The sequence below is a fragment of the Lycium ferocissimum genome, chromosome 5 (assembly GCF_029784015.1).
Source record: "Lycium ferocissimum isolate CSIRO_LF1 chromosome 5, AGI_CSIRO_Lferr_CH_V1, whole genome shotgun sequence".
Lineage (NCBI taxonomy): Eukaryota > Viridiplantae > Streptophyta > Magnoliopsida > Solanales > Solanaceae > Lycium > Lycium ferocissimum.
In genome coordinates, this window is record NC_081346.1 from 5,681,562 (window position 1) to 5,708,584 (window position 27,023).

The 27,023-nt window shown below is 34.7% G+C and overlaps 3 protein-coding genes across 4 annotated transcripts in view; 2 read left to right on the forward strand and 1 right to left on the reverse strand.

The window, feature by feature from the left end:
* The window catches only part of LOC132055617 (uncharacterized), a 92,620-nt gene extending 69,792 nt beyond the window's left edge, over positions 1–22,828 (forward strand). The window contains exons 2-11 of one of the 2 annotated variants that reach the window (XR_009414610.1): positions 15,605–15,721; positions 18,660–18,744; positions 19,204–19,278; positions 19,393–19,429; positions 21,089–21,172; positions 21,289–21,349; positions 21,662–21,768; positions 22,126–22,191; positions 22,366–22,517; positions 22,605–22,828. Coding sequence is in view for 1 of the 2 variants with exons in the window: in XM_059447536.1 (XP_059303519.1) it covers positions 15,646–15,721; positions 18,660–18,744; positions 19,204–19,278; positions 19,393–19,429; positions 21,089–21,172; positions 21,289–21,349; positions 21,662–21,768; positions 22,126–22,191; positions 22,366–22,461 (687 nt within the window). In the remaining variant the exon portion in view is untranslated. Of the gene's footprint in view, positions 1–15,604; positions 15,722–18,659; positions 18,745–19,203; positions 19,279–19,392; positions 19,430–21,088; positions 21,173–21,288; positions 21,350–21,661; positions 21,769–22,125; positions 22,192–22,365 lie in introns of both variants that reach the window. The other variant, XM_059447536.1, reaches the window with a different exon arrangement.
* LOC132055613 (nuclear pore complex protein NUP96) lies at positions 6,246–12,879 on the forward strand. The gene is made up of 6 exons (XM_059447530.1): positions 6,246–6,375; positions 6,569–9,153; positions 9,469–9,592; positions 10,180–10,328; positions 10,907–11,004; positions 12,453–12,879. The coding sequence occupies exons 2-6, from the start codon at positions 6,616–6,618 to the stop codon at positions 12,646–12,648; spliced, it is 3,105 nt and encodes a 1,034-aa protein (XP_059303513.1). The 5' UTR covers positions 6,246–6,375; positions 6,569–6,615; the 3' UTR covers positions 12,649–12,879.
* A 770-nt stretch (positions 22,829–23,598) lies between the features above and the next one.
* Positions 23,599–25,779, reverse strand: LOC132055619 (deSI-like protein At4g17486). The gene is made up of 3 exons (XM_059447537.1): positions 25,206–25,779; positions 24,578–24,865; positions 23,599–24,006 (listed from the first exon to the last, which is right to left on the reverse strand). Exons 1-3 carry the CDS (start codon positions 25,336–25,338, stop codon positions 23,756–23,758), a joined length of 672 nt encoding a protein of 223 aa, XP_059303520.1. The 5' UTR covers positions 25,339–25,779; the 3' UTR covers positions 23,599–23,755.
* Between the last annotated feature and the right edge of the window lie 1,244 nt (positions 25,780–27,023).

A 27,023-nucleotide genomic window follows, 5' to 3' on the forward strand; every position in this document is an offset into this window, starting at 1 on the left:
TATCTACGTAGATTGGTAATTATATTCATTTTAAATTAGTATAAAAGTTATTCATGATTGATCTAATGCTATCTTAAAAATTATCAGAAATTTAAATAAACACTATAAATTAAGAATTTAATAAAATTAAAATAGGAAAATATATAACAAAATCAACAACTTCATAGAGGATGAAAAAAGCTATAAAGGAATTCAAAATTTAGAATAATATTTATGTCATGCGTATAGTCGACTTTTTCTATTTACTTAGAGTAAAGTCTATAATATTTATCATTATTTCCACTAGGTAATTTTCTTTGTTATATACGTTAGTTTTATTATAGAATTTGTATATAAAGAAGTAATTAAAGAAAGATAAAAAAATATACATATAATAATATGTGAAGAAAACACAAATTAATAATTTAATATGGTTGATATCTAAGTCCATAGGAAAACTAATTATAATATAATTCTTATTAAATAAATATTAGATGAAAGTTCCAATTAATTTTTACAAAGATAATAAAATTATATCTAATTAATAACAACTAGAGTCGTTTACCAATTACATTATGATGGTCATGTATTATCTTATTAATTTCATAAATGAAATTATATACTGAATCTAACAAAGTTATAACACTTTTTTGATATTATTATGATTTACTTTTAAAAAAGTAAATAATTTAATATGATTAATATATGAGCGTTTAAGAAAACTAACTAGTATATCGTAATTTATATGAAATAGTTGTTTTAAATTTCAAATACAATTTACATAAACTTGTAAAATATTTAATTAAATTTGAATATCGGACTAAAAAATAATTTTAAAAGAATACATATTTTGGAATAATATTTATTCCAAATAAAAAGTTGAATTTTTTCATGTATTTAAAGTAAATCAAATATCAATTATTATTACTTTGCATTAGGTATTTTTCTATGTTATATACTTCCGTTACTTTATAGTAGTAGCAGCAACGCAAAATTAAAGGCCAATTGGCCGAATAGAAAACTCAAACCTAAATCCCTCCATAGCCGCATACCCTTTCCCACTTTCCCATACCCTTCTTCAACAATTGGCTTCTCTTTTCACTTGATAAAAGCATATCAATCGAAGCCCTAGATCCCCAATGGCCGCTGGTTCGTGAGAATTTATGGGTTTAAGTCCCGAAAAGTGAACAATGAAAAGGATAAAAATGGAGCAAGAGAGAATCCATCGCTTTTATACTCAAAGTATGCTCATATTTTTATATTTTAAGATTTTTGGATCTCAATTTACACCTATTTGACTTGAGTTTTTGAGTTCTAACTTATTCCAACAATTTTGTTAATATTGTGCATTATTTTTTATTAGTAGTGAGTGAGATTATGAAGATTTTAAAGTTGTAATAATCTTTGGAAGGAGCCATAGCTTGTCGATTGCAACAACAAAGCGACATTATGGGGAGAAGATCTTTTTAAGAAGTTTAAAAAGTCTACAAAGTTTGTTTACTTTTTTTGTTGCTTTACATTTTTTCTCTGTTAAATTTGTTAGTAATAGATTTATCTAAGACTTGTTTTGCGCTTGAATTCTATGTACACACAAATATAATTAGTTGTTTATGTTTTTTAGTGCTAAAATAATTTGTCATTATTAACAGGTAGATTTGTGGAATGAGAGCATATAAGTGACAAACTAAGACAAATGTTGATCAAGCTAAGGTGCAGTTGAAGACCGTGGAAGGAGAGAAAGGGGAAGACTATACAGCTTTGGACTCAAACAAGATGGTGTCATACAAAAATTATGTATTATGACTATTTTGAAATTGAAAAATATAATTATCAGTAACATTTTTTTAGATCAAGTACAATTATTTGTAAGTTGAAACGTGTTTTGGAATAAAAAAATGAATTTGTTTATAAAATTCTTGTTACCAACAATGCTTGTGGAAAATTTAATTTGTAATCAAGGAATTGTTGAACATGTAGCTGGATATATATAATTGCCCTATAAAATTATTTCACTTTCCATAGCAAATGAAGAACCATTTTAGCTACAATTTTATATATTTCATGGCTAATAATATAGATTCTTAGCTACAATATAAAAATATTTGTGGCAAATACTTCAAATCATAGCTATGAATTTCTTGATTCGTAACTAAATATGAGTACTATTGCCACGAGACTAGACTGTACAAATAGCCACAAATTTTGCATTTACGTGGCAAATAAATTAAATATTTTGCTACAATACAATACCTTGTGGCTACAATATGAAGATAGCTACAAATTTTATTTGTCGTGGCAAAAGAATAAAATCACTTGCTATAAGTATATTTTTTTGTGGCAGAAGCTCTTTACCGTTACAGCTACAAAACAAAAAAATTCCGTCGCAATAAGTAATAGTCCTTAGCCACGGACCATGTAAAGTTTGTAGTTAATTTTTAGCTACGCTACATTTTGCTACGAATGCTACGGAACAAAAAATTGTGGCTAAAGTGTTTAGCCACGGAAATTTTTATAATTAGCTACAATGTACTTCGTAGCTATAGATACACAATGTTGTAGTGCGTATTCGGAGTTCAAAAAGTTTTGATGGTAATCACCTTTTTCTATTCAACGATCTGGTGGTAACCGGTTTAAATATTAGCTTTCCATGTTCACACTCACATTAACAATTTATTTTTACTAAAACGAAGCAGAGAACAACCACATTATCATATGCTGCAATACATCTTTTCCTATTTGAAGGAAAATACACAATCTACAAGAACACATATAGTTCTCCCAGGATTCTCTAATATTTGTTTCACTAGTCTATAGTGCAATCACATGTTAAGAACACGAACTACACAATAAATATTCACACAGTCTATGACGTACCAGAGTTACACAGAAGAAGATTACTCCATGAACAAAGTAGGAATCTTCCACCGAAGTTCTTCACCAAAAGAAAAGAGAGTTTTTCTATTTTGTATTTTGGAGAAGGAAGTAGAGGAAAAATTACATTGGTTTCTTCGGCAGAAACCTTTTTTATTCTCCCGAAGGGATACAACTTTTAGGGTATTTTCCCAAAAGTTAGAGCCCGTTTGGATTAGCTGAAAAAAAGTGGCTTTTAAGAATAAGTGCTTAAAGTACTTTTTAAGTGCTAAAAGTTATTTTATAAACAAGCAGTTACGTGTTTGGATAAAAGTGCTTAAAGAGTTTTTAGAATGATAGTATTGGAATTAACAGAAAATATAAGGGATAAAAGGGTAAAGTTGTTGGTCAAACCAAAATGGCTTTTAAGCCCCAAAAAAAAAAATTGGGGTTGAGCAACCTCTTGGTTTTGGCTTATTTTAAGCACTTTTTAACTTAATTTAAGTTGTTTTCTATTTTTGTCAAACACCCAAATAAGTTTAAAATGGCTTATAAGCTGGTTTGACCAACTTATAAGCCAATCCAAACGCGCTCTTAATATCTTTTCCCTTTTCCCATTTTTTTTATTAAATAATAATATATAACTCATTATATACATTTATTTATATGGATATGAATCCTGGTTGACCCACATGGGTGGCCCGAATCCAATTTCCAACACTATTTAACAACAACAACAATAACAACATGCCTAGTATAGTCCCACAAATGGGATATGGGGAACTACCAGTACCTTACCCCTATCTCGAGAGATAAAAAGACTATTTCTGGTAGACACTCGACTCCCCTTTTTCTATTTAACGGGAAAAAAATACTTGAAGAATACTTGAAGCAAAAGTGCTTGAAAAAGGGTATTTGGAAAATTGTGTTCTCACATAAATTTTGTTGGAAAAAGATTTAAGTTTTGCGAGGAGAAATCATTATTTCACTTGGAATACTCCTTAAAAAGTGCTCCAACTTTAGATTATTTGTTTCAAGCTGAAGTTGAATAATGAACCAAAATATAAAACAAACATTGATTTGGAAATAATATTTCAAGTTAAAGTTGTAATAATGAAATAATCTTAAAATAAAATATGATACTATTTTATCGCGTCCGTTTGCCTAGGATTTTGGACTTTGGAATAAATAATCTCGAAATTATTTTATACCATAACCTTGATATTATTTTATACCATAATATGGGATGACAATACTAGGAATAGCTAATCCTCGATAAAATACTACTACCTCCATTTCATAAAAAGTGATGTTTTTAGCTTAAACACATATTGAGGCAGTTATACACTGTCACTAATCATTTTTGAATAATATTGAAATCATATTGCGGTGGTTTCAAATCACAACTAATCATTTTCAAAAAATATTGGAATCATATTGTGGAGGTTTCAAACCGCCCAATAAAACTGCCACAATTTTGAAATCCATTTTGTGGCAGCCAATGTAGAAGTTGCGGTTATTTTAGGAAACCGCCGCAATAAAATACTACTCCCTCCATTTCAAAATAAGTGGTGTTTTTAGCTTGGACACATATTGAGGCGGTTAGCGGTTATACACCATCGCTAATCATTTTTAAATAATATTAGAATCATATTGTGGAGGTTTTAAACCGCAACTAATCATTTTCTAAAAATATTGGATTCATATTGCGGAGGTTTCAAAACACCCAATAAAACTGCCCAAACTACCGCATAATGAATGCTCGTGGCAAGCTTAACTGTGTTGTTTCTCTAAACTGCCACAAAGCGTTTGGGGTGGGGCGGGGGGTCACAAACCGCCACAAAATGTTTTTAAAAAACCCCCCGCAATTTCACCCTTTTCTTGTAGTGACACCCCTTAAGAAAACTATCCATTCCTATATAGTAAGATGCATTTTTACTAACTTACCCTTAAAAAAATATCTTAAGAAAAATGTAGCTCTTTAGTAGTTTCTTGGTTTTGTAAAACTCTCTTTATTTAAATAAGGGTAAAATTTAAAGAACATCATTGATGCCTTCTTGATTATGCAAAACACTATATATTTTAAAACAAAATTGAAAAAAGTAAAAACACTATTTATTTTGAAATGAAGGGACGTAAATGGCAAAGATGGCTTCTCCAAAACTCTCCTCTTGAGATCCTTTTTAAGAAGGGAAGAGTTAAAACTGAAAAAGGAATCATCCAAATTTATTCTCATTCTTTGGATTATGATGTCATATTTTATTTTTAAGTCAATGAACGAAAAAAACACATGAGTACTAAATAATAGGAGTATAAGAATTTATTAATTCTATTGTTACAATTCCAGCACTTTCAATTTTAGTAACAACATCGCTGGTTTCGAGCATGTTTGGCTGCTATAGTGATGGACATTATACACCCATAATAATATTTTGTTGTTATAAATATAAAAGACGTCAAATCATAAGTTTAATCACATTTTGTATGAAGAAGAAAAATCTTTTAATAATTAAAATATATATTCATATAATGAGTTTTTTTGTCATAAACAGTGTGTTAAGGAATCAAATTTTGGCCAGAAACTATAGTCTTATTATTGACAATCTTAGAAATTCTATTCCTATAGATGATTAATTATGTTGGGCCTCGTGCATCGCACAGGCATAGTTTGCTAGTCTAAGTAGGCATTTGGACGTGCGGTTTTAAACCATGAGATGAAACCAGCGTCTGGACATGCATTTCATCTCATGGTTTCAAACCCCAAATCATTCAAAAAGGCATGATTTGGGGTTTCAAAAATTTTAAATATAAAACTTGACCCATAGTTTATATTTTATATAAAAAAACTCATAAGTTGGTAAATATTTTTAACAATTATTCCCATCAACCATTTACCAACCTCATTAACTTCCACCAACCTTTATTTATGTCTACCATGTGGGAAGATTATAATAAAGAATAGTTACATTACTATTCATGTTAAATTTTCATTTTTATTGAACTAAAAGTTTGATCAATTGATGTTGTATTTTTTAGAAAGGCCTTCTAATAGCGTATTAATTTTGTTATAAACTATGACTTGCTTATTTGGTAAGATTGTATAAGAATTGGGAAAATTTGATAGTTTTCATAACTTGTGAAGTTTTTATGTCTATAAAAGAAAATACAACTTAAAATATCTAAATTACATGTCCAAACATGGTTTGAAATCATAGTTTCAAACCATGGTTTCAAATCATGTCCAAACGGCTCCTAAGTTTGTCCACCAATCAAACGGACCGAACAAAATACGAGTTCCCATTTTACCCTTTGACGCATCACGTGCGGGGCACGTGTCACTGACCAGGGAATTGGGCTGAGGGGTAGGACCGTAGGAGTGGGAGTTTGGGAAATTGAGAAAGCTAACCAAGTGTGTCTTTTTTGTTTTTATTTTTCCCATAGTCTAAAACCCTCCGTCTAGCTTCACAGTCTCAGCGACATTCATGAAGACGAGCTCTGAGAAATAAAGAAGCTAACAAGCCCCAATTGTTTTATCTTTAGTACAAGGTAACTTCATTCCATTTTTTACTGCTATTTCGTCGTTTTACTGTGGTAGATTTTAATTCAAACTTGTTAGGGTTTTGAGAGCTGCTCTACTAATGTAATATAATACGTGTTTTTTTTTTTTTTTTTTTTTTTTTTTTGTTACTGTTGCGTTACCTATGTAAGTTTAATATGTACATTTGAATTTGATTATCAGGCACTTGTAGCGAAACTTGTAGAGGTTTTGGAAAAAGTAACATAGTAATGGAAGTGGATTTAGGGACTTCTGACCAACTTATTGTTTCTCAATCTCAATGTAAAAGAAGAAAAGTTTCCGCTTTAGGTCAGGTTTTGGGCGAGAAAGAAGCTGTTTTACCTACCCTGAGATCTCCTGATTATTTTACTGAGCCATGTTTGAGTGAATTGGCTATTCGGGAGCTTATGAGCCCGCGGTATTGCAGTAAAGTTGTGAATTTTACTGTTGGGAGGTTTGGTTATGGGTTTGTCAAATTTTCTGGGGAAACAGATGTTAGGGGGTTGGATTTGGATCGAATTGTTAAGTTTAGAAGACATGAAGTGATTGTATATGAAGATGAAAATGACAAGCCTGCAGTTGGTGTGGGGCTTAACAAGCCTGCTGAAGTAACTTTGCTACTGAAAATACAATCCTCGAAACACGATGACGTGGATTCTTCTAGAGAAATGGTGGAGAAATTAAGGCTTAGAACGGAGAGACAAGGAGCACGTTTTATCTCGTTCGATCCATCAAATGGAGAATGGAAATTCGTCGTTCAGCATTTCAGCAGATTTGGTTTCGATGAGGAAGAAGATGATGAAGATATGATGATTGATGATGTGTCTCCAGAAGTTCAAGATCCGGTGGATATGAACGGAGGAGACGTTTCCGACATTGATGAAGAAACCATGCTAGCCAATACAACTGATCTTTCACATTCTCTTCCTGCTCATCTTGGGTTAGATCCTGTAAAGATGAACGAAATGAGAATGCTGATGTTTCCGGCAGAAGAAGAGGATATAGATGATTATCATGATTTTCCTTCTGATAGAAAACCACAATTCAGCAAAGAATCTTCAAAATCCCCTTTGCAGCACAAATACCGCAGAGTTAGTCCACCTTTGACTCGCAAGACTCCATTGGCTTTGATAGAATACAAACATGGTAGTTTTGGCTCAGACTCACCTGGTTCCATTTTGTTGACCCAACAAAATAAAGGTGTGCTTCTAAAGACCACAAAGACTGAAGGTTTCAAGCTGGATGTCAAGCAGCAAACACCTATAAGTGGAAGCTTCTCTTGTAATGTTGTTGATGCAGGACTGTTCATGGGTAGATCATTTGGAATTGGCTGGGGGCCTAATGGTGTTCTTGTTCATTCTGGCGCGCCAGTTGGTAGTAAAGACAACCACAGTTTGTCCTCGATAATCAATTTGGAGAAGGTTGCATTTGACCAAGTAGCTAGAGATGAAAATAAGAAGTTTAGGGAGGAACTTGTTGATTTGTGTTTTGATTCAGCCCTCCATCTTCACAAGGACATTAGTCATGAAACCAAAGAGTTTGGGGAGGAACCCTTCACGTTAAAGCTTCAAAGAGTTGTGTGTGATCGTCTAATGCTTTCAGATGTATGTCGGAGTTATATTGGTGTCATTGAGAGGCAATTGGAGGTTCCTGGCTTATCTTCAGCATCCCGTGTTCTTCTGATGCACCAAGCAATGATTTGGGAATTAATAAAAGTGCTATTTTCGTCTAGACAATTGAGTGGGAAATTAAAGTCTCTAGAAGACGAGGATGAGGAAGATATGATACCTGATGCGGGAGAAACTGCTTCAGATGTTGATCCAGAAGCACTTCCATTGATAAGGAGAGCAGAATTCAGCTATTGGTTGCAAGAGAGTGTTTGTCACAGGGTACAGGAAGAAGTAAGTTCTTTGAACGATTCAAGTGATCTACAACATATGTTCTTACTTCTAACTGGTCGGCAGCTGGATTCTGCTGTGGAACTGGCGGCTTCTAGGGGAGATGTGAGACTTGCATGTCTTCTTAGCCAAGCTGGTGGTTCGATGGTTAATCGTTCTGATGTTGCTAGGCAGCTTGATATTTGGAGAGTAAATGGGTTGGACTTCAATTTTGTTGAGACAGAGAGGATTAGGGTTCTTGAGTTGGTTGCTGGCAACATTCATAGAGCTTTGCATGATGTAGACATTGACTGGAAAAGGTTTCTGGGGCTGTTGATGTGGTATCAGCTTCCACCGGAGACTGAATTGCCTGTTGTGTTCCGCACGTATCAGCGGCTTCTCAATGAAGGAAAAGCTCCATCTCCAGTTCCAGTTTATATTGATGAAGGACCTATAGAAGCATCTATGAATTGGCATGCAGTGAAACATTTTGACCTAGGTTACTATCTGATGCTTCTTCATGCCAATCAAGAAATTGATTTCAGTGCTCTAAAGACGATGTTCAGTGCCTTCGCTTCAACAAATGATCCCCTTGACTACCACATGATCTGGCATCAACGAGCTGTTTTAGAAGCCATTGGTGCTTTCAGTTCTAATGATCTTCATGTGCTAGACATTAGTTTCATTTCTCAGCTGCTATGTCTTGGTCAATGTCATTGGGCTGTCTATGTGGTTCTTCACATGCCACACCGTGAAGATTGTCCTTATTTACAAGCTGCTCTTATAAGGGAAATACTCTTCCAGCACTGTGAAACTTGGAGTTCTCAGGACTTACAGCGGCAATTTATTGAGGACCTAGGTATTCCATCAGCATGGTTGAATGAGGCTTTGGTGAGTCGGTGGCCTTACGTTGTTTTCAGTTTTACATTGATCCATGCTTCTCACTTTCCACTTTAAGGCAAATCAAAGCCAATCTATGTTTTTTTTGGTTACTAAGATATTATTGCTTGTTGTTTCTGGCAAGATGGTTTAACATTATGCTGAAATTGTGGAGGGCAGTTTCCAGTGTAAATTTCCTTTGAAATTGTTTTAGTTGAATGCTAGTACTTTTACCTCAAATTAGTTTTTTGCTTGCACTTGATTGTCACTGGTGTTGGGATCACTCTTCTGCATCTTATTTTTCACCCTTGGCTTACTCTATTGCAGGCAACATATTTTAATTATTACTCTGATTTTCCCAAAGCCCTAGAACACTTTTTGGAGTGCGGAAAGTGGCAGAAAGCGCACACCATTTTTATGACTTCCGTTGCTCATTCTCTTTATCTATCAGGTATATATGTTGCTAATCTCTAGATTCATCTTTATATCTTGCTATTTCAACAGTCAGAATATGTACCTAAAGACTTGTATGTCTAATTTATTGTAGTGATGCCTTTATCCTCTGTCCGTTGAGATGCTTTTGTACTGACTTTTGCGCTTCCCTTTGTCTAAATGTCTCAGAATTTTTTTTTCTCATAATATCTGATATGCATCACCTATTTGATCTGTGGAATTGGTCACATATTTATCTTTTATCCCATTGAGTATATTTACCATTTTCTTACTTATCAGAGAGAGAGAGAGAGAGAGAGGAGGGGGGGGGGGGGGGAGAGAGAGAGGATAACCATTTTCTCTTCCACCCAAAGTCGTCTTTAAGAAAATCACGGTATAGACAGTGAAATTGTCTATGAGCGGGATAAACCACTCACTTCAAGGTAATAGCTGCTAATCAGTTTGGGTTAATTGTGTGGACTAAATATGATATGTTGATGAATAATTCTTTACGACATTCTGTTTCCATGGAAGTATCTCTATTTTCAACCTTGAATTTCGATAAAAAATGATGTGCTAAGTTATTCTAGCATTGTTAATACACAGAGGAACATTCAGAAATATGGAGGCTAGCAGCTTCCATGGAGGACCACAAGTCAGAAATTGAAGATTGGGATCTGGGAGCTGGAATATATATATCTTTTTATTTGTTGAGAAGTTCTTTGCTGGAGGATAGTGACGCTATGAACCAAGTGGTATGAAATTTCTCTAAAATATACTTTTATGTGTCTGAATCCTTTTTCTCAAATTTCCTGGAGCTGTTAACCTTGTTAGATCAAAATTTGCTTACGTGATGGTTGCGTCAATGACATTCTTTCATCCGTGTTTGCACGCTGAAAGTTTTGGCCTCCCCCGGTAACCATTACAATTGGGAGGTCACATGCATCTTGGAACAAAATGCTTTTTTTTTTTTCTTTTTTCTGGTGGATGTGGGAAGCCTGTGTTTTTAATGATAGGAAAGCTGGAATGGGAATGAGATTTTAGCTGTACAACTTGATCAGCGATCAACTTGTAAAATGCACTAGAAGTCAGCTTCTGAAAAAAGGAAGTTCGTCCTAGTGGGAGCACCGTTAATGTAGCTGGATCTAACCTCTATGGTTGCTCAAATGATACTGGTCAATGTCATGAGGAATTGATTATCTGTCTTTTTTCTGCATAGTAATAGGGAGTAGAGCGAATGCCTATTCATGATTGTTGGCTGAAGCTTATAGACATATCTTCTAGTTATTCTAATATCTTTTAAGAGATTGACTAAGCACATTTTTATTGGCAGGACTCTCTAGATAACAAGGACAATACATGTGCAGATTTCATCAGTCGCTTAAACAACTCTTTGGATGTTTGGACTAGCAGATTGCCTGTCAGAGCTAGGTACTTGACATTAATTTGTTAATACTGAAACATGAGGCTGGCAAGTTGACTGCTTTATGCTAGAATCCCCCCTTCCCCCTTCTTCCCATCGTCTCATTGAACCCTTATTTCTCATTTCTAAGTTTGATATGGTTTCTTCCTTGATATTTTTGACTCATAAATACATTTTTCTGAATATAATCTCAGTGAAATCTCAAAAATTCTAATGATAGTAAAGATGGTCACAAATGATTAGGAACTTTTTACTTACCAAAGGAAAGAGCACTAATGTGCACATGGTATTGTTATTTTTTATGATGAATAAATCCAGAATGTGAAGTAAGAAGTCATTTGTTCTTTATTTTCTTAAATATTATAGGGATGGGGACGGAGTAGCTTCCTGTGTCTGTGAGCTACATTTAAATATTTGATATATCTACTTAATATATAGTAATATATAGTGAATTAAAATGCGGTGGAAATGCTCTTTGTTTTCAGCATCAATTATGCTTTTAATTACACCTCCTATATGTATGCAAAACATACCAGTGTCATCTATGGGGGCTGATTTCTCTCTTGACCCCCCTTCTAGCTGTAAAGAGAAAAGACCAAAAACATTGTTCGATTTCTTGGATTTTTCTCGTCTTTTACGTGGATCCTGGAAAGAAACTGCTTAGATAGATATCATATAAAAATGGATACAAAAATTTGGGGACAATGATAAACTAAAGTTACTCATCCCTGATGTCATATCTAGCTGGTGGAAAACTTCAACTTTCAACCCCTAAGTAGTCCAGGATTCATATTAACCTACCCAACCTTTCTCATTTTCTGGACTTGAGACTGGCCATGCTTAGCAGAATTCATATTGGTGCGTTTTATCATTTATAAAGGTCGAATAGCCAAATAGACACCTGTACTTGCGATGGTTTGTGTTTCTGGTCCCCCTACTTCATGGGATATCGTCCAAACACTTCAACTTGATCAAAACAAGTCTTTCCAACTCAGCCACATAAGCTTGTCGACCGTCATGAGGTGTTTGAAAAACTTGTCTTGATCAAATTGAAGTGTTTGGATGAAACTTTCTTGGAATAAAGGGGCTGGGAATACAAATCAATGCAAGTAGATGTGTCTATTTGGCTATTCCCCCTTTTATAAATTCAAAACAATACAATATGTGGATGTTATAAAGAGAGAATTGTTGCATTTAGTAACTAAAACTAATATTTTCACTCTTTTGATCTTTAAGTTTCTACTACCCTTAAGAGTGTGTTACTGTTCCTGGTCATCTAAAATCTTCTCACATATGATTAACCCAGTAGAGCTTTATGTCAACTGGTTTATATTGAGGTATAGTACCCATAAAGCATGAAAACTTGACATGATCCTTGAATGCTTCAAGTCCATTTATTGTAAGTTTGAGTTCATAAAGTAACAAGTTTAGGCTAATGTATGTTTATTGTCTCTAGGGTGGTTTATTCGAAGATGGCTGAGGAGATATGCAATTTGCTGCTTTCTGATAACGGTGGAACTTCATCAAATGAGGTTCAGTTGAGCTGCTACGATACCGTATTCAAGGCACCCATTCCTGAAGATACCCGTGCATACCATTTGCAGGATGCTGTGTCTCTTTTTACATCTTACCTTTCTGAAGTGCCATCATAGTTCCCTTTTGTCAACCCCGTATTTCTATTTTAACAACAAATTTTTGTATGTTTATACGTCATAAAAAGTATGAACGTTAGTTTAGTGATGGCTCATTATCTTATAGTCTTCTTCCAAGGTCTTTTGTTGCTTTTGTTAATTGTGTAATCATTCACAAGTAAATCCTGTACTTGTAAAAGTTTGGTTGTTGGAGAAGTTGGCATTGCAGTTTGATGAATCAACCTTCTACAATGTCTCAAGGATCTGATTTGGATTGATCGTAACGTGCTATGGCAGTTTAATGAATCGACCTTCTGCAGTGTCCCGAAGACCTGATTTGGATTGATTTTAGTTGCATGCTTTTGGTACTCGAGCCAGAAATTTTTGGTTATTTGGCATAATGTAGAAGGGTACGATTGACAACATTTATGTGTCTCCTAAGTTCTCCAATGAAGCATATGAAACTTTGGCTTGCGATATTGATCTTTCGTTTGGTCAGCGGGCTTTGTTCACTGAAGTGCATTACAAAACAAAAGGGAAGCCTTAGCATGTCTAACTAGGACGCGAAGAAGTGCGTGTCTGTTTTCTTTCAACTTGAGGAAGAGAAGGATCACATATGCTACTTGATGCCATGTTGTAAGAACTCAGGCGAGTGTGTGAATCACCTTCTTTTGTAGTACCAACTAGAGGTGGCAAAATGGGTTAAAAAAATATGGTTATCCGCCCGATGGTATCCATTAATGGTCAATATGAGTCAACCCATATTATCCACTTAAAATATGGGTAAATTAATGGGTAAAATGGATAAAACACACAACATATAAGTGTGTTTGGTATACGATGTTTTGACAAGTTCCTTAACCACATTTATGTGACCACTTACCTCTCACCTCCCTGCCACCACCCTTATCTCTCAACTTTAAAACTAGACATTTTGTGAAAGTAGTAACTTTCAAAAATAAACTTTGCAAAAGTAATCACATTACAAAAGTAGCCGGTTTTTCAAAATATTACTTGAAAAGTAGCTACTTTTCAAAAATAGTCGTTTTGCAAAAGTATAAAGCTTAAGAAAATAGTCACTTTGTATAAGTAGTCACTTTTAGAAAATAGCCACTTGTGAAAGTAGATACTTTTTAAAAATACTTTTGAAAGTAGTCAATTTTCATGAATAGTCATTTTGTGAAAGTAGCATTGCAAAGTACATTTTTAAAAATAGCTTCTTTGTGAAAGTATTAAAATAACCATTTTTGAAATGTGTCATTTCCAATATAGTGTCAATTTTGTAAAGTAGCCATTTTTTAAAGTGACACAAAAATGGACGCATTTTTTGAAAAATGACAAAAAAGTTGCTTATTTTTGCAAATTTGTCTGTTTTCAAGAAATAAATTTTTGCAAAAATAACATTTTTATGTCACTTTATAAAAATGGTCAATTTACAAAAATAGATTTTTTTGACTTTAAAAAATGGGATCACATAGTCACTTTTTGGGGTTGCAAAGTACAAAGTAGTCATATATGAAATGCTTTGCCGGTGGTGTGGGATGTTGTAAGAACGAGGGTGATCATTTGGCGAGTGTGTGGTTGGGTGGATATTTTTCAAAAAAGATTTTCTTTGAGGTCTTTTGAAAAGGTTAGTTCTATTCCAACTAACTAACTAGGGATTGGATTTGTGGACCGCAGCTTTGAAGTAGCTTTAGATAATATGGATAAAATGGATATCCATATTTGTAACCCATTTTTTTGGTTAAATATGTCGAGATCCGTTTTTGTTGTCGACCCACCCGTTTGCCACCCCTAGTACCAACTAATAACTATGTGCCGCAGCTAATTATGTGCTTGTGGTGCGAGATTGTAAGCAATGAGATGGTTCGAAGCACGATGCATGATGTTAGATAGGGCATGAAATGTTGCCTCATTAGCGCATATGGGTGTTATATCGGAACAAAGAAAAATAGAAGAGCTTTTGAGGGGCAAGAGAATTACTTTGCAAATTTGATGAATACTAATTTGTATAATAAACTGATTATTTCATAGAGAATCACATCTTTCTATAGGTTATCTATTTTTTAGCATACAACTTGTATTCGAAAATTTGTTAGCAACATTTATACAGTTATTTACTTGATCGTGCTTGTACCTGTTTCAACTTACGCCCACAAGTGAAAGAATGAAAAAAATTTGATCTTTTTTAGTGTTTCTTCGTTTCATTTACGTGATGGTATTTGATTGATCACATAAAAGGAATTCCAGAAGTTTATGACATGTAAATTAAATTAACATAAGTATTCTTTTAAACGAGAGATAGTGAGAATTTCACTTTTTTTAAAAAGAAATTTAAACGAGGAATGGTGAGAGTCGTGGAGTAATAAATTATGTCATTACGAGTAAAATAAAAATATCAAATCAACTAGTACTCCCTGTTTACCAGTTTATGCAATAATTTTTGGTTTTTGAGAGTCTATTTGACTAAGTTTTAAAATTAATTGGGTTAGATTAACTCAATATTTTAAGATTAAAATTTATATATTTGAAAATTACGTAAAAAGTAGTATAAGTTGCAAATTTTTTCATATTAATTTGTTGAAAAAAAATACATTTTAAAATATTTGTCAAAATTAATACAATCTCGGAAAGCGGGATAGAGGGAGTAATTTTTTTTTAATGACAAATTAAATAAGAAGAAGGCATAATATAAAGTTGGAGAGAACAGATGGAAGTAACATGGTTTAACTGTTAGGTCCCAGTTGGTAAGTCGGCAGAGAAGTGTGTTAACAGCATATCAATAATAAATAAATATACATAAAGCTTGAAAGTTGCAATTGGTGGATTGCCAACGCCAGCTAAGTTTCCTGTTTTTCTACTGCCACACGTACGCTGCCTTAATATATATACACTCATCAATTACTCCCCACAAATTTACCCTTGTACAGTTGCAAGTTCTTTCAAGACCCTTGGACCGTTCACTCCAAGGATCATCATCATCATCTATTCTTGAAGATCAATTAATTAATTGAAGAGATGCCTAGAACTTCATCCAAGAAGGGCTTAACTGCTTCTGCTGCCTCTAATCCTGCCGTTGATTTGTTTCGCTCTGGTAATTCCCTTCCTCTTCCCCTATTCTTTACAATTTTAATTTAATCATCTTTAAATTAAATTCAAGATGATATCTTTTCCTACAATTGGATTTGCATGTTCTCTCTTATGCTTATGCAATTTGATTTGATTTTGCTTCATGTGATTGTTCTCTGACCCTTTAAAGTTCAATTCTTTGACTAAAGATTTTAACTTTTTGCTTGTGCACAGTGATGCTTTAGAGTTTTATAGATCATGTAACCTCCTCATTCCCTTTAGATCATGTAGACCCCTTGGAAAACTGGAATTTCAAGTGGAGATAACTGATGATTAATGATTTTATTCGCGTTACCGGCTTCCAAATCTTGCGACATGTACAATGAGAATTTTTAAGCAGTTTTAGTGAAGTGTTCATGATAAGAGGGTGTTACCCTGATAACTTGTCCGTTTATCCGAATCTTGTAAACGACATGTTGGGACTTGATTGAGCGCTTGGAAGTGCGTTGTCGGATTAACTTTTTCGAATGTTGTTTGATTAGAGATGGGAATTATTGGTAGTAAGGTGATTGCGTAAGTACTAGTAGCAACCATCTGGTGTGGTGATGAACATGCCACAGAAGTCCGATTATCATGACACACTTGAGACAGCTATGAACCACACGGGAAGCATAGTGTCACTGCCAATTTTTATGTGATCGTAAGTATCCTTAATAACTCCCCCGCAAAAGAAGAAGAAATCGCCCTGTGTTAAAAGTTTAGTTTTTCCGGAATTCTTTAGTGCTTTAGATTTTCACAGGTTTACCTTTAACCCTCTTCCTCCTGAGTTCAAAATAAAAGGGAACTCATAATCATTAAGGTCTGCCCAAGATATCATCCACTTTCCATTGCACAATCATTCTGTTGGTGTGGGCTGTGATATTAATGCGGTTAGTTTTGTTTGGTTTAAGTCTGTTTTTGTTTTGATTATTGTGAGCGTTTGGATATGTTGTTTTGTGATTTCTTTGAGAGCATTGGGAAGTGGAATTGTTTTCTCGGATATCGTGTACTAAACCCTAAACAGTTTGAGGTTTTTATGTGGGTGCAATCAATTGATTAAAAACGAGCAAAGCATACTTGGATGTTACTAAGCTTATCTCTACATTTTTTGGTTAAAGAGGAAAACCAAATATTTTAGTCGGCATATAAATTGGAAAATTGGAGTTCATTTTGTAAAGACTGAAGTTGAGAAGTATGTATCTGGAAAAAAGAAAAAGACAATTCGAAAAATGGAAAATAAAAAAAGGCCGATGCAGCCTGTGGAGACCCACTGTCTTTTGTTTCAAAAGTAGACAAATTGTCTTTCATAAAACTAGTTCTTTGTTCGTGAAGTTGTTCGTTTCTTTTTCTTTTTTAATCAGTTTCTTGAAGTTGCTTCTCAGATTGTTTTCTAGTCCAAAATATACCAAGGATTTGTATAATTTCAAGTTTTTGCCAGCCCGTCATTACAATTGAATTGGATGTCAGCTGCTAGAAATAAGTATCCAGAACAGATGATATATCTGTGTGTGGATGGTAATTGGAAGTTCTATGCTTAAAGGAAAAGCTATCTTCAACTCATTTGTCGGTGCTAGCTTTGTGGATCCACTCTACTAATAGAACAGGCAGCTTCTAGGAGCTGCTATGGACTAACATGTACAGTGGTTGTTCTTTTCTTTTTCTTTTTTTTTTTTTTGGGGGGGGGGGGGGGTGGGGTGTAAGATGCATTGATATTTTTCCCCTTCAGCTAATATCTTGATAATTTTAGTTTTTCTGTTTTTCATTTTTAATTTGATTGCTCCTATTTTCTTCCCAATTTTAAACTTTATGTTTTTTATTTCTAACTTTTTGGTTGGGAGTAGGGAGAGGGCATATGGGATGTAGATGATACTCCTTAAAAAATAAAAGAAAAGGGAATGCCGGCAAGAAGCATCCTCTGTAATATGCATTTGCTTAGTAATCAACATTTTGCTGGGTGGGCAGCTGCTGTAGTGCAAGAATCTTCATCCGGAGGAAAAAAATTAATACCCCAACTTTTATTTGGCTATAGTGCAAGAAGGTACAATGATATACAACAACAAGAACTACGCCTCAGTCCCAAACAAGTTGGGGTCGGCTATATGAATCCCCACTTCTTCGTTTTACTCATTTCATAACATCATCACGCTAAATAATATAATTGTGAAATATAAGTTGTATGTTAATAATATAATAATAATAGAAGTTCTCTAACATTAAAAAACCCATCCTCCACTAGTAGCTATCACATATATAGATATTTTTCTTCCATTGTGTCCTATCTTTAGCCAAGTAAGCATTGAAATGTTAGAGATGTTAGTATTCTTGGTTGAGTGCCAGGTACTTCACGGTAGAGTTTGTGTCAGAGTTGTTGAGACATGTCTTCATGGGAATCAAGCAAATATAGTTGTGATGTGGTATTAATATATTGATGTGCTTATGGCGGGCTTAGTTCAAGTGGCAAAGGTTGAGAAACTTGTGGTTTAGGTCAGGAGTTTGAGCCATGCTCCATGCCAACTAAGCCTGGTTTTTAAGTGGGGAAGGGTAGAGGGGTGGATCCATTATCCCTGATTTTTGGAGACTACAGTTGGTCCTAGGGGTTGGCCCCAGAGGGATGTTTCGGTCATCAAAAAGAAAAAAAATTGACGTGTTTATATTGCTTTTATTGTCTACATCTAGATGCTTTTAAAATTATTTTTCTGCTGTATATACCTTCAAGAAAATCAATTGATGGCCATTTGATTTGGCGCTTGCCTTGTGTCATCCGTAGCATTTTTAGTAGGTGCTTCAGAACTATTCTACTGATCCATTCAGACCTTTGGACATCAGTGTTCTTTTCTTTTTTTTCCATTTATGTTCTATGATTAGAATATAGTGTATGCACTGTAGCTGCATTATAGTATCTCACTTTGTTTTCATTGCTTCAGCTTCAAGTAAAGCAGCAAGTAAGGAACTGGAACGTATCGATCAATTATTTTATACATATGCCAATGCTTCGTCTGGTATGATTGAGTAAGTATGCATTGCCATATTTATTTCCCAGCAGTGTAATTCATATGCTATATATTCCTAGCATTACAAGTTATCTTTTGTTGTTTGCACTTCTAACAATCCATCTCTTTCCAAAAGGAAATCTAAGATTTTTAAGCAAGAAAGTTATGCTTGGAAAAAGAAAGAAGAAAAATTTGGATATTGTCAGGGCCGGATGTACATTATAAGTTATGGGTTGAACCGACCTACTAGCTTTGGCTCAAACTGTGTTAAGAAATCTGCTAAATATGGACAAATATTAATTTTCTGAACACGGTATCTCAAATGGTGAGTGGATTCGGTGACATTCAGAACCCAATCCTGGATCCGCCTCTGAATTTTGTCATCCAACTTTTTCCACCTTTGATGCAGTTTCACCAGCTTGTTTGAGTTCCTCTGTTTTGGACTCGATTAATGTGCTTTATATTTTTTCATGGTTAGCCCTGAAGGAATTGAATCTCTTTGTTCTGATTTGGAAGTCGAACATACTGACGTCAGGATATTGATGCTTGCATGGTAAGATGCCTTATACTCAGTTACTTGTTAGTCTTTATGAATTATCATAGATCTTAGTCTTTATGAATTATCATAGATCTTCTGAGGTTTAATAGCATCAACTTTGAATTTTAGGAAACTGCAGTCTGAAAAACAAGGATACTTTTCTCTGGTATGTATTTGCTTTGGCTATTACTAGTATTACTTTAGCATTTCAGAATGTATTGCACTTTTTTTGTTGTTTCTGTCATCTTCATCAATTTTTGACGGGTAGCTTTTGTTCCTTCCTTTCATGTAACTATGTTTTGTTACTTGGGAATGACAAATTCAACTTATCTGTCATGGCTGTTAATTCGGTTACTGGAGTTGTCAAATAACGCAGCCATTTTTTTCCGGGCATGAGTGTGCTTTGTTGTCTTAGGAAGTTTGTACCAAAGTAGTCCAGTGAAAAGGGTGCTGAAAAGTTGATTTAAGTCTCAAGCCCACGTGCTAATAAAGCAGAGTAAGAACGTAGGAAATCGGCAATGGTTAGGCAGGATTACAGTCAAGCAGTTCTACCCAGGCCTAGTCGTTTCCCCGAAAACTTAGTGAGTTAAATGGAGGAATTGATGTGCGTCTCTTCACCTTTTTGCTTGGGATTACGCTTTGCCAACTGTGTCTTAGATATGCCTATTTGAGCATGTTCAGACTTTTATAGGGAGAGATACTCTTTTGTCTAGTATGACATGTTATACAACAGAAATGAACATTTACATGCGCCTAGAGAATCTTCTGTTAAGAACTCATCCTGGGGTTTATGTTTTGGAAGTTTATGATCAGTGAGAAGCTAACATTCATCGAGTATAGTGTTTTTTGCAATATTTTTTGGAATTAAGTTGAAAGTGGTTAATGAAGTGGGGGAGAACCGTGAGGTCTAAGGTTCAGATCCCAGTGGAGGCAGAAAGCACTCGGAGCCTATTTGGATGGGCTTATAAGCTTAAGCATAAGTTAGTATTATTTTTGTTATTTTTTTTTTTGAAAATATTATTTTTGTTATTTTAGCTCAAAAACAAGTGCTTAAAGCACTTTTTTATCTTATTGCTCAAACGCTACAAAAGTGCTTAAAAGCTATTTTGACTTTATAACACCTATAAGCCAATCCAAACAGGCTCTTAGGTTATTTCTTCCCATCTTCTAAGTTGGTATATTTGCTTGTGGAATAGTCGAGGTGCTCGCAAGTTGGCCCAGATACCACCCTCATAAAAAAATGCTGCTTATTGTAGGAAAACCAAGTTGAGATATTAGTTAGTCTGTTACGCTATTGGAAGTCATGCATTGGTTTGATGCTGTAATGAAGCATCACTCATGGTATGTTAATTGGATCTCTGCAACAACATACCCAGTGAGATCTGGAGAGGGTGGGGTGTACGCAGGCCTTGCGCCTACCTGTTTATAAGTATGCTTGAGTTGCTGTTAGTCCAATTAGTTTTAGGCACGCGGATTTACAGGAGGGTAACCTTTGTGCCAAAGTGAGGTTAGGCTATTGCATTTGTACTTCCATTGAGCTAGCTGTAGAGGCCCATCACTTATTAAAATGCAAGAGGATGCATGTGTAACAGCTTTTACTAGGAATGCAACTATTTCGGCTTTTTGGTCACTGTAGAATGTCTGATTTGACATGATTTACAAAAAAAATCCTGTTGGTTCTTCTGGAAATCCGAAGTAATGCTTTGAACCCGTTAAATTTTTGTTATGTTATGCAGTTGCCCTCTACTTTTCAGCTTGATAGCTTTTTTGCTTATATTTGCTTGTATGCTTCCTGACGGTAACTCACCATTGCTTTGCCCCCTAGGACGAGTGGCGGAAGGGCCTCAAAGCATTAAGAGCTGACACAGTACAGAAATTGAAGAAAGCACTTCCAGAACTTGAGAAGGAGGTACTTATCATATTTGAACTTCTGCTCATGCTGAGTGAATGTTTTGGTTCCTTCTGCTGTGAGAAGGATTTTTGTTCTATTCCTACTCTAAATCCGCTTTTTCCTTTCTTTAAAAGGTTAGAAGGCCATCAAATTTTGTGGATTTTTACTCCTATGCATTTCAGTACTGCTTGACAGGTATGGTGCTTCCATTGTCACCCGTTTTGTAACATTAAGTTGTGTTAATTCATGGAGGGGAAGATTCATTGATCAACTTTAGACTGAAAAAGAGAACAAAGATGAAACAGAATAGAATAGCTTTATAACAGCATGTGCTCTTATGCTGGGTTTAGATTTTATTTCCATATAGTAACTATATATTAAGTTCTTTTCCCGTTCATTGCAAGTTCCAGAGGCTGGCTGTGAAAGTCGGAATATTAAATTTCATCTTTGAACTGTGTCTTCTTTTCTTCTGATTACCAGTTTTCTTTTTCCTTCACTCTTTCCTAGAGGAAAAGCAGAAGAGTATTGACGTTGAGAGCATTTGTCTGCTGTTGGATCTCGTTTTAGGGTCTCAATTTCGGCCCCAAGTTGACGGCCTTACTCAGTATTTGAGGGTGAGTTACCCTATGCTCCTCTTCTATTTTATACTCCGGTTTTTTTTCCACTTAAAATGTCCATTTGGTCGGCAGAGTACAAGAACAATATAATTGTTAGTTTTTGCTGTGGATCCCTTTAGGATGCTTTAGGAGCTCCTTTTATGTTGAAAATCACTAGTTTGACTGAGAACTCGCAGCTGCAATACATAGCTCCTTTTATAGTGTATGCTTATTCACCTCCCTGTAAAAGGAGATGTCCTAAAAAAGTCATGCTGCTTTTAGTCATTGTTTCATATTTTAAACGCAAAAAAAAAATGACTGAAGAGCCAAAATAATCCTTCTAAATTATGCTTATGTGCTTGGTTACTGATGCAGACGCAGACTGATTACAAGGTTATAAACATGGATCAATGGATGGGGTTTTTTAGGTTTGTTAATGAGGTAAATCTTCAGTTCACTTTGCTAATTTTTGGATTATCCTATTTGTGTCATCATCTTATATGAGCAATCTGATTGTTATCTGACAGTTGTTGCATCAGAAGCCTTCTGGTGATTTTGATGTCTGAATGTTAAGATTAAAGCCTTATCTCATGTCTTGGTGTTTTTGTGCAACAGATAAGTTTTCCAGACTTGAGCAATTATGACTCGAACCTTGCTTGGCCACTGATCCTGGATAATTTTGTCGAGTCAATGAGAGCAAAGCAGGGTTAAGAACACTGCTGTTTGGCATGTCACCTTGTGCCCCAAATATTATTTGTTAATGCGAAGTATGTTTTCTGTTTCCAAATAGTGGATGAATCTTGAAATTTGTTTGAGACTGGTTTGCTGATAATGTAAATATCATTCCCGTGCAGGAGTGGTTCAGGCCGCACGTCAAGCTGTGCATACCATTGTTCTGGAAATGTTATTTTCTTCTTTCTCTTACTCCTCTTCTGTTCTCCCTTCCCCTCTCCCCACCCCCAAAACTTGTATGCTGCGATATGGAATGATAAGTGGATATAGATTTAAGTTACTGTTATTGGTTATCCTTGAAGGATTTTCTTTCTACCTTTTTTTTTAAGTGTGGAATTTGGTTTAACTTACGAATCTAATGTACCAACTATTCCTTGGTAGGTTTAGCTGGAGAATTAGTAGATAGTGTTATGACAAGTACCAACTATGATAGGTCGGTAAGATTGTGGGTCCGATTTCAGCTAAACATTGGACTTTAAGACTAAAAATGGGCGCGCAAGAATAAAGATTGGTAGATATATTCGGGATGGATTTGGTAAAACTAGAGAAAAAGGAGGCCTGATATTGCGGAAGGCAGCAGAAAGGCATATTCTTCTCTGAAAGGAAAAGCATAGTAGATTCCGAGTCTCCTTGATCTATTGGACTGCCCTTTTGATTCTCGGACCTCTAAACCAATGTAGGACCTTTGATTTCGAAGTGTCGCTTGGTTAGGAGCCAGCCTTTGTCTAGTGGTAAGAGTGCAGTGTGTGGTGTGTGTGTATGTGTTCGTACAAGAACGGGTTCGGGTTTGAACTCTGCCCTAGACAAAACTCTGATATTTAAGTGCAAAATGGAACAAGGGTGAATTTATTGTTCTCCGAGTTTTGAACTGTGCCCCACCAATCTCCGAAACTTTTTAAGTTATAAGATCAAAAAACTCACTAGGATCAAGGGGTTTGTTGAATTATTTATAGTTTAATAAGTAATCCTCAAAGACTCACGTTGAATCTTGGTGCGCATATACTCTGAGATCTGATGACTTATAAAGAAACAAATTCATTAAGTTAATGAAATGTTGCAGCCTTTTATATTATGTTTTCTTCAGTCTAAAATTGGCAGCTATCTATAATACGAGACTCCTGAGGCAAAGAAATTCATACCCAAGTGAGAAATCATTCATGCACAGAATTTTCAGGGCTTCCTGAACAGCTGTAGTGTTTATGAAGTAAGGTGCAAAAGAATCAATTGTAAAACAGAACAAAAGCATGTAGAACGGCCTTCTTCACGAAGAAATCTATATTGAAGTGGATATCAAGGGTGAAGATGAAGGCACTGGGCTTTTGCTTCGGCTTCTGTTGCTTGTGGTTGTGACACGCGGAGGAGAACACGACGAAGGTGGAGACGATGAATTCGATGATGGAGTCAGCCTATTAGAGCGACTTCTAAGTTTCTTCTTCTCCCCTTCACATGGTTTGTCTTCAATACGATGGTGGCCAATTTTAGTCGAGTTGAAACTCGCTGGAATAATGCAATTGCAAAATAAACCTACAGCACGAATTGAGACGCGATTAATTCTCAAATGAAACACATTTTTCATAGACATGCTTGCAGAATACAGAAACCGACCAAATATGAAAAGAATCAGCACAGTACTTTAATCACATAAAAGCCATATCAAGTAAACTTCTTGGATAAGTATTTCCTAAAGGCACATGCTTTAATCAGACGAAGCTTTTCAATTGTGAATAAGACGTTTACTACACTCTATGACTTGGTATCTACCAGGGAACATCTGGGTCCCATAAACTCATGATCATAACAATTTCCTATTAAGCTATTTTTCAGTGTCAAAACCTGATTGAGTTACAAAAGAGAACAGAACAAACTCGCTGATTCAACAATATCATGAGAAAACAAAAAATCCAACAAAAACAGAAAAATTTGGAACTCCAGGAAGTGACAAGAAATACTTGGATATTAACATATTAAGAGCCATAACTAGGATTGCAGTAAATTAACAACCATCATAAACATAATTAGCAGTGAACTCCCCGAATATGAATAGAGCAAAGTGGATTCAGATGATTCATATTAGTTGATTGATTAAGAGGCTTACCGATTCGTGCAAGTCGATTTACCCAACTGGGGATGGGATTGCCAGTAAGTTTAAGACAAGCATCATTACAGAAATGGTTACAATTCTTAGTTATAAGATTGTAAGCATTTCCCTTATACTTATCAGCAAGTTCTTCCATAACTCTTCTCACTTGTCCGTGACTCATCTCTGTCCATCCAATCAAAATTGCCTTCCTAAACGTAAATCCTTCACATTGTTTCGGTTCCCCTTCAAATATCCCCGTTGTTGGATACTCATGAGCTCCAAATGCATACTCTACTCCATGAACTAACAAAAATTTAACCCAAATTAATTAGTTAATGGTCAAAAACACGCCTGAACTATCACTTTTTCGCGAGTTTCACACCATAACTATCAACTGTTCTTTTTTCCTACCTAAACTATCACCATCTATGTGTTAAAACACACATCTGTAAATGGTGATAGTTCAGGTAAAAACAAGAAGTTGAGATATGAAATTCGCGAAAAAAGTGATAATTCAGGTGTGTTTTTTACCATAAACTTTTTTTCTTTTTCAATTAATTAAGCCACCAAAATATGCCCAGATCTGAAAAACTAAGTATAATTCAACAAATGTAATGTCTAACAAGAAATATTAATTACTAACCTTGAACACCAGAATGGTAAACACCAAGACCAAGCCAATAAGCATAACCATTAATGGAAGTAAGATCGTACACGTTTAGATGCACTGGTACTGATCCACGGCCACAACTAACTGAATTCTTTCTGCACAACATCTTTATACAAAACCCCAAAAAAATTTAAACACCCTTTTAGTCTGTTACCATAGCTAAAAAATAATAAGCACCCACATTATAGAACAGAAAACTGAATCTTTAATAACAAAATTCAGGTATCTTAGTAGGTTTTATAAAAGGAGAATTATGGGTTTTTCTTTTCTTGGGTTAATAACAAAATTCAGATAAATTAGCGCCGTCTAATTTTTTAGGAGAGTGGATTATTTTATAGTACATGAAATGTAGAAAGGAGAGAAAAAAAGAGGCTTTTTATAAAATTGAGAGGGAATTTGGGGAAAGTTTAATAAAAGAAAGGTTGGAAAACTTAGGAATCTGAGCTGGTAGGGTGAATGGGTGATGCAGTTTTGTTATTTAAAATTTGAAAAATTCTATTTTTCTGGGGGAGAAAGTAACGTACACTCATTATGATATCCAGTGGAAGTGATGAAGTGTGTTCCTTATAATATTTGGGATGGGGCTCTCTCGTTGTCACTTGTCACTAATCTAATATTCCTGTTGTGGAATGATTATGGACGCTTTATCTCCAAATCACTCTGGTTTAAAGAAACCTTACTTACCCTAAGGGGTCATTTGGTAGTTGGTTAGAGTTATACAGGTATTAGTAATATACGGATTAGTTATAAGGGAATTTATGTATTATTTTATTCATCTATTATAGTTATGTAAGGGCTCGTTTGGTTGGAAACAACTTATCCCGGGATAACTTATCTCGAGATAAGTTATTCCACCCTCATGGTGGGATAAAAAAATACTATAATCCCGGGATAAGTTATCCCGGGATTAGTTATTCCAAATTTTTGTTCCAACCAAATATGGGATAAGGCGGCACTAAATTTTATCCCAGGACTATTTTTATTTATCCATCATACCAAACGAGCCCTAAGGTTTAGCTGTTCATGTATTAGTTATTCATATATTAGTTATTCCACCTTTTGTCCTGTATAAAATAATACATAGATTCCTCACAACTTATACATGTATTAGTTATGCGGGTTTATAAATTGCAAACCAAACTCTGTACTAACTTTATACATGAATAACTCACTTCATAACTAGCTACCAAGCACAGTATTACTTATATAGATTTTTAATACATGAAACTTACTTTTAACCAGCTACCAAACGACCCTTAATTTTTTTAAAGTAGTCTTTTATTCGTCTATTTATATTAAACTTGAGAGTGATAATTTAAAAGAATTTTTACGGTATCATGCCACCTAAGTAATAACTATATAACTATCTAAAAAAAGTGAGATTACTAATATGAAAAATAATTAGTCAAACAAAAGTGAGATTACTAATATGAAAAATATGTTATTCAAACAAAAGTGAGATTACTAATATGGAAAATATGCTACAACAAGTTACTATATTATTTAATCTATAAATGACCAACAATGGTCTTTTATATTTGAGAATATATCTAAAATAATCTCTTAAATAAATTTTTGAATTGTTTTGATCTTTTAAGAGCTGGTCAAAATCACTTTTTCAAACTTAAAATTTATCTTTAAATTTTCTTTTAAAAATAGTCTAACGCATAACCAAACGCTATTTTAAAAACTGAAAAAAGGAAAAAAAGGTGCATGTCAAAACGGGAGTTTGTAAAAGTGGGGATATTTTATCTTTGTCAAATATTTATCAAACTATGATTGTTAAATACT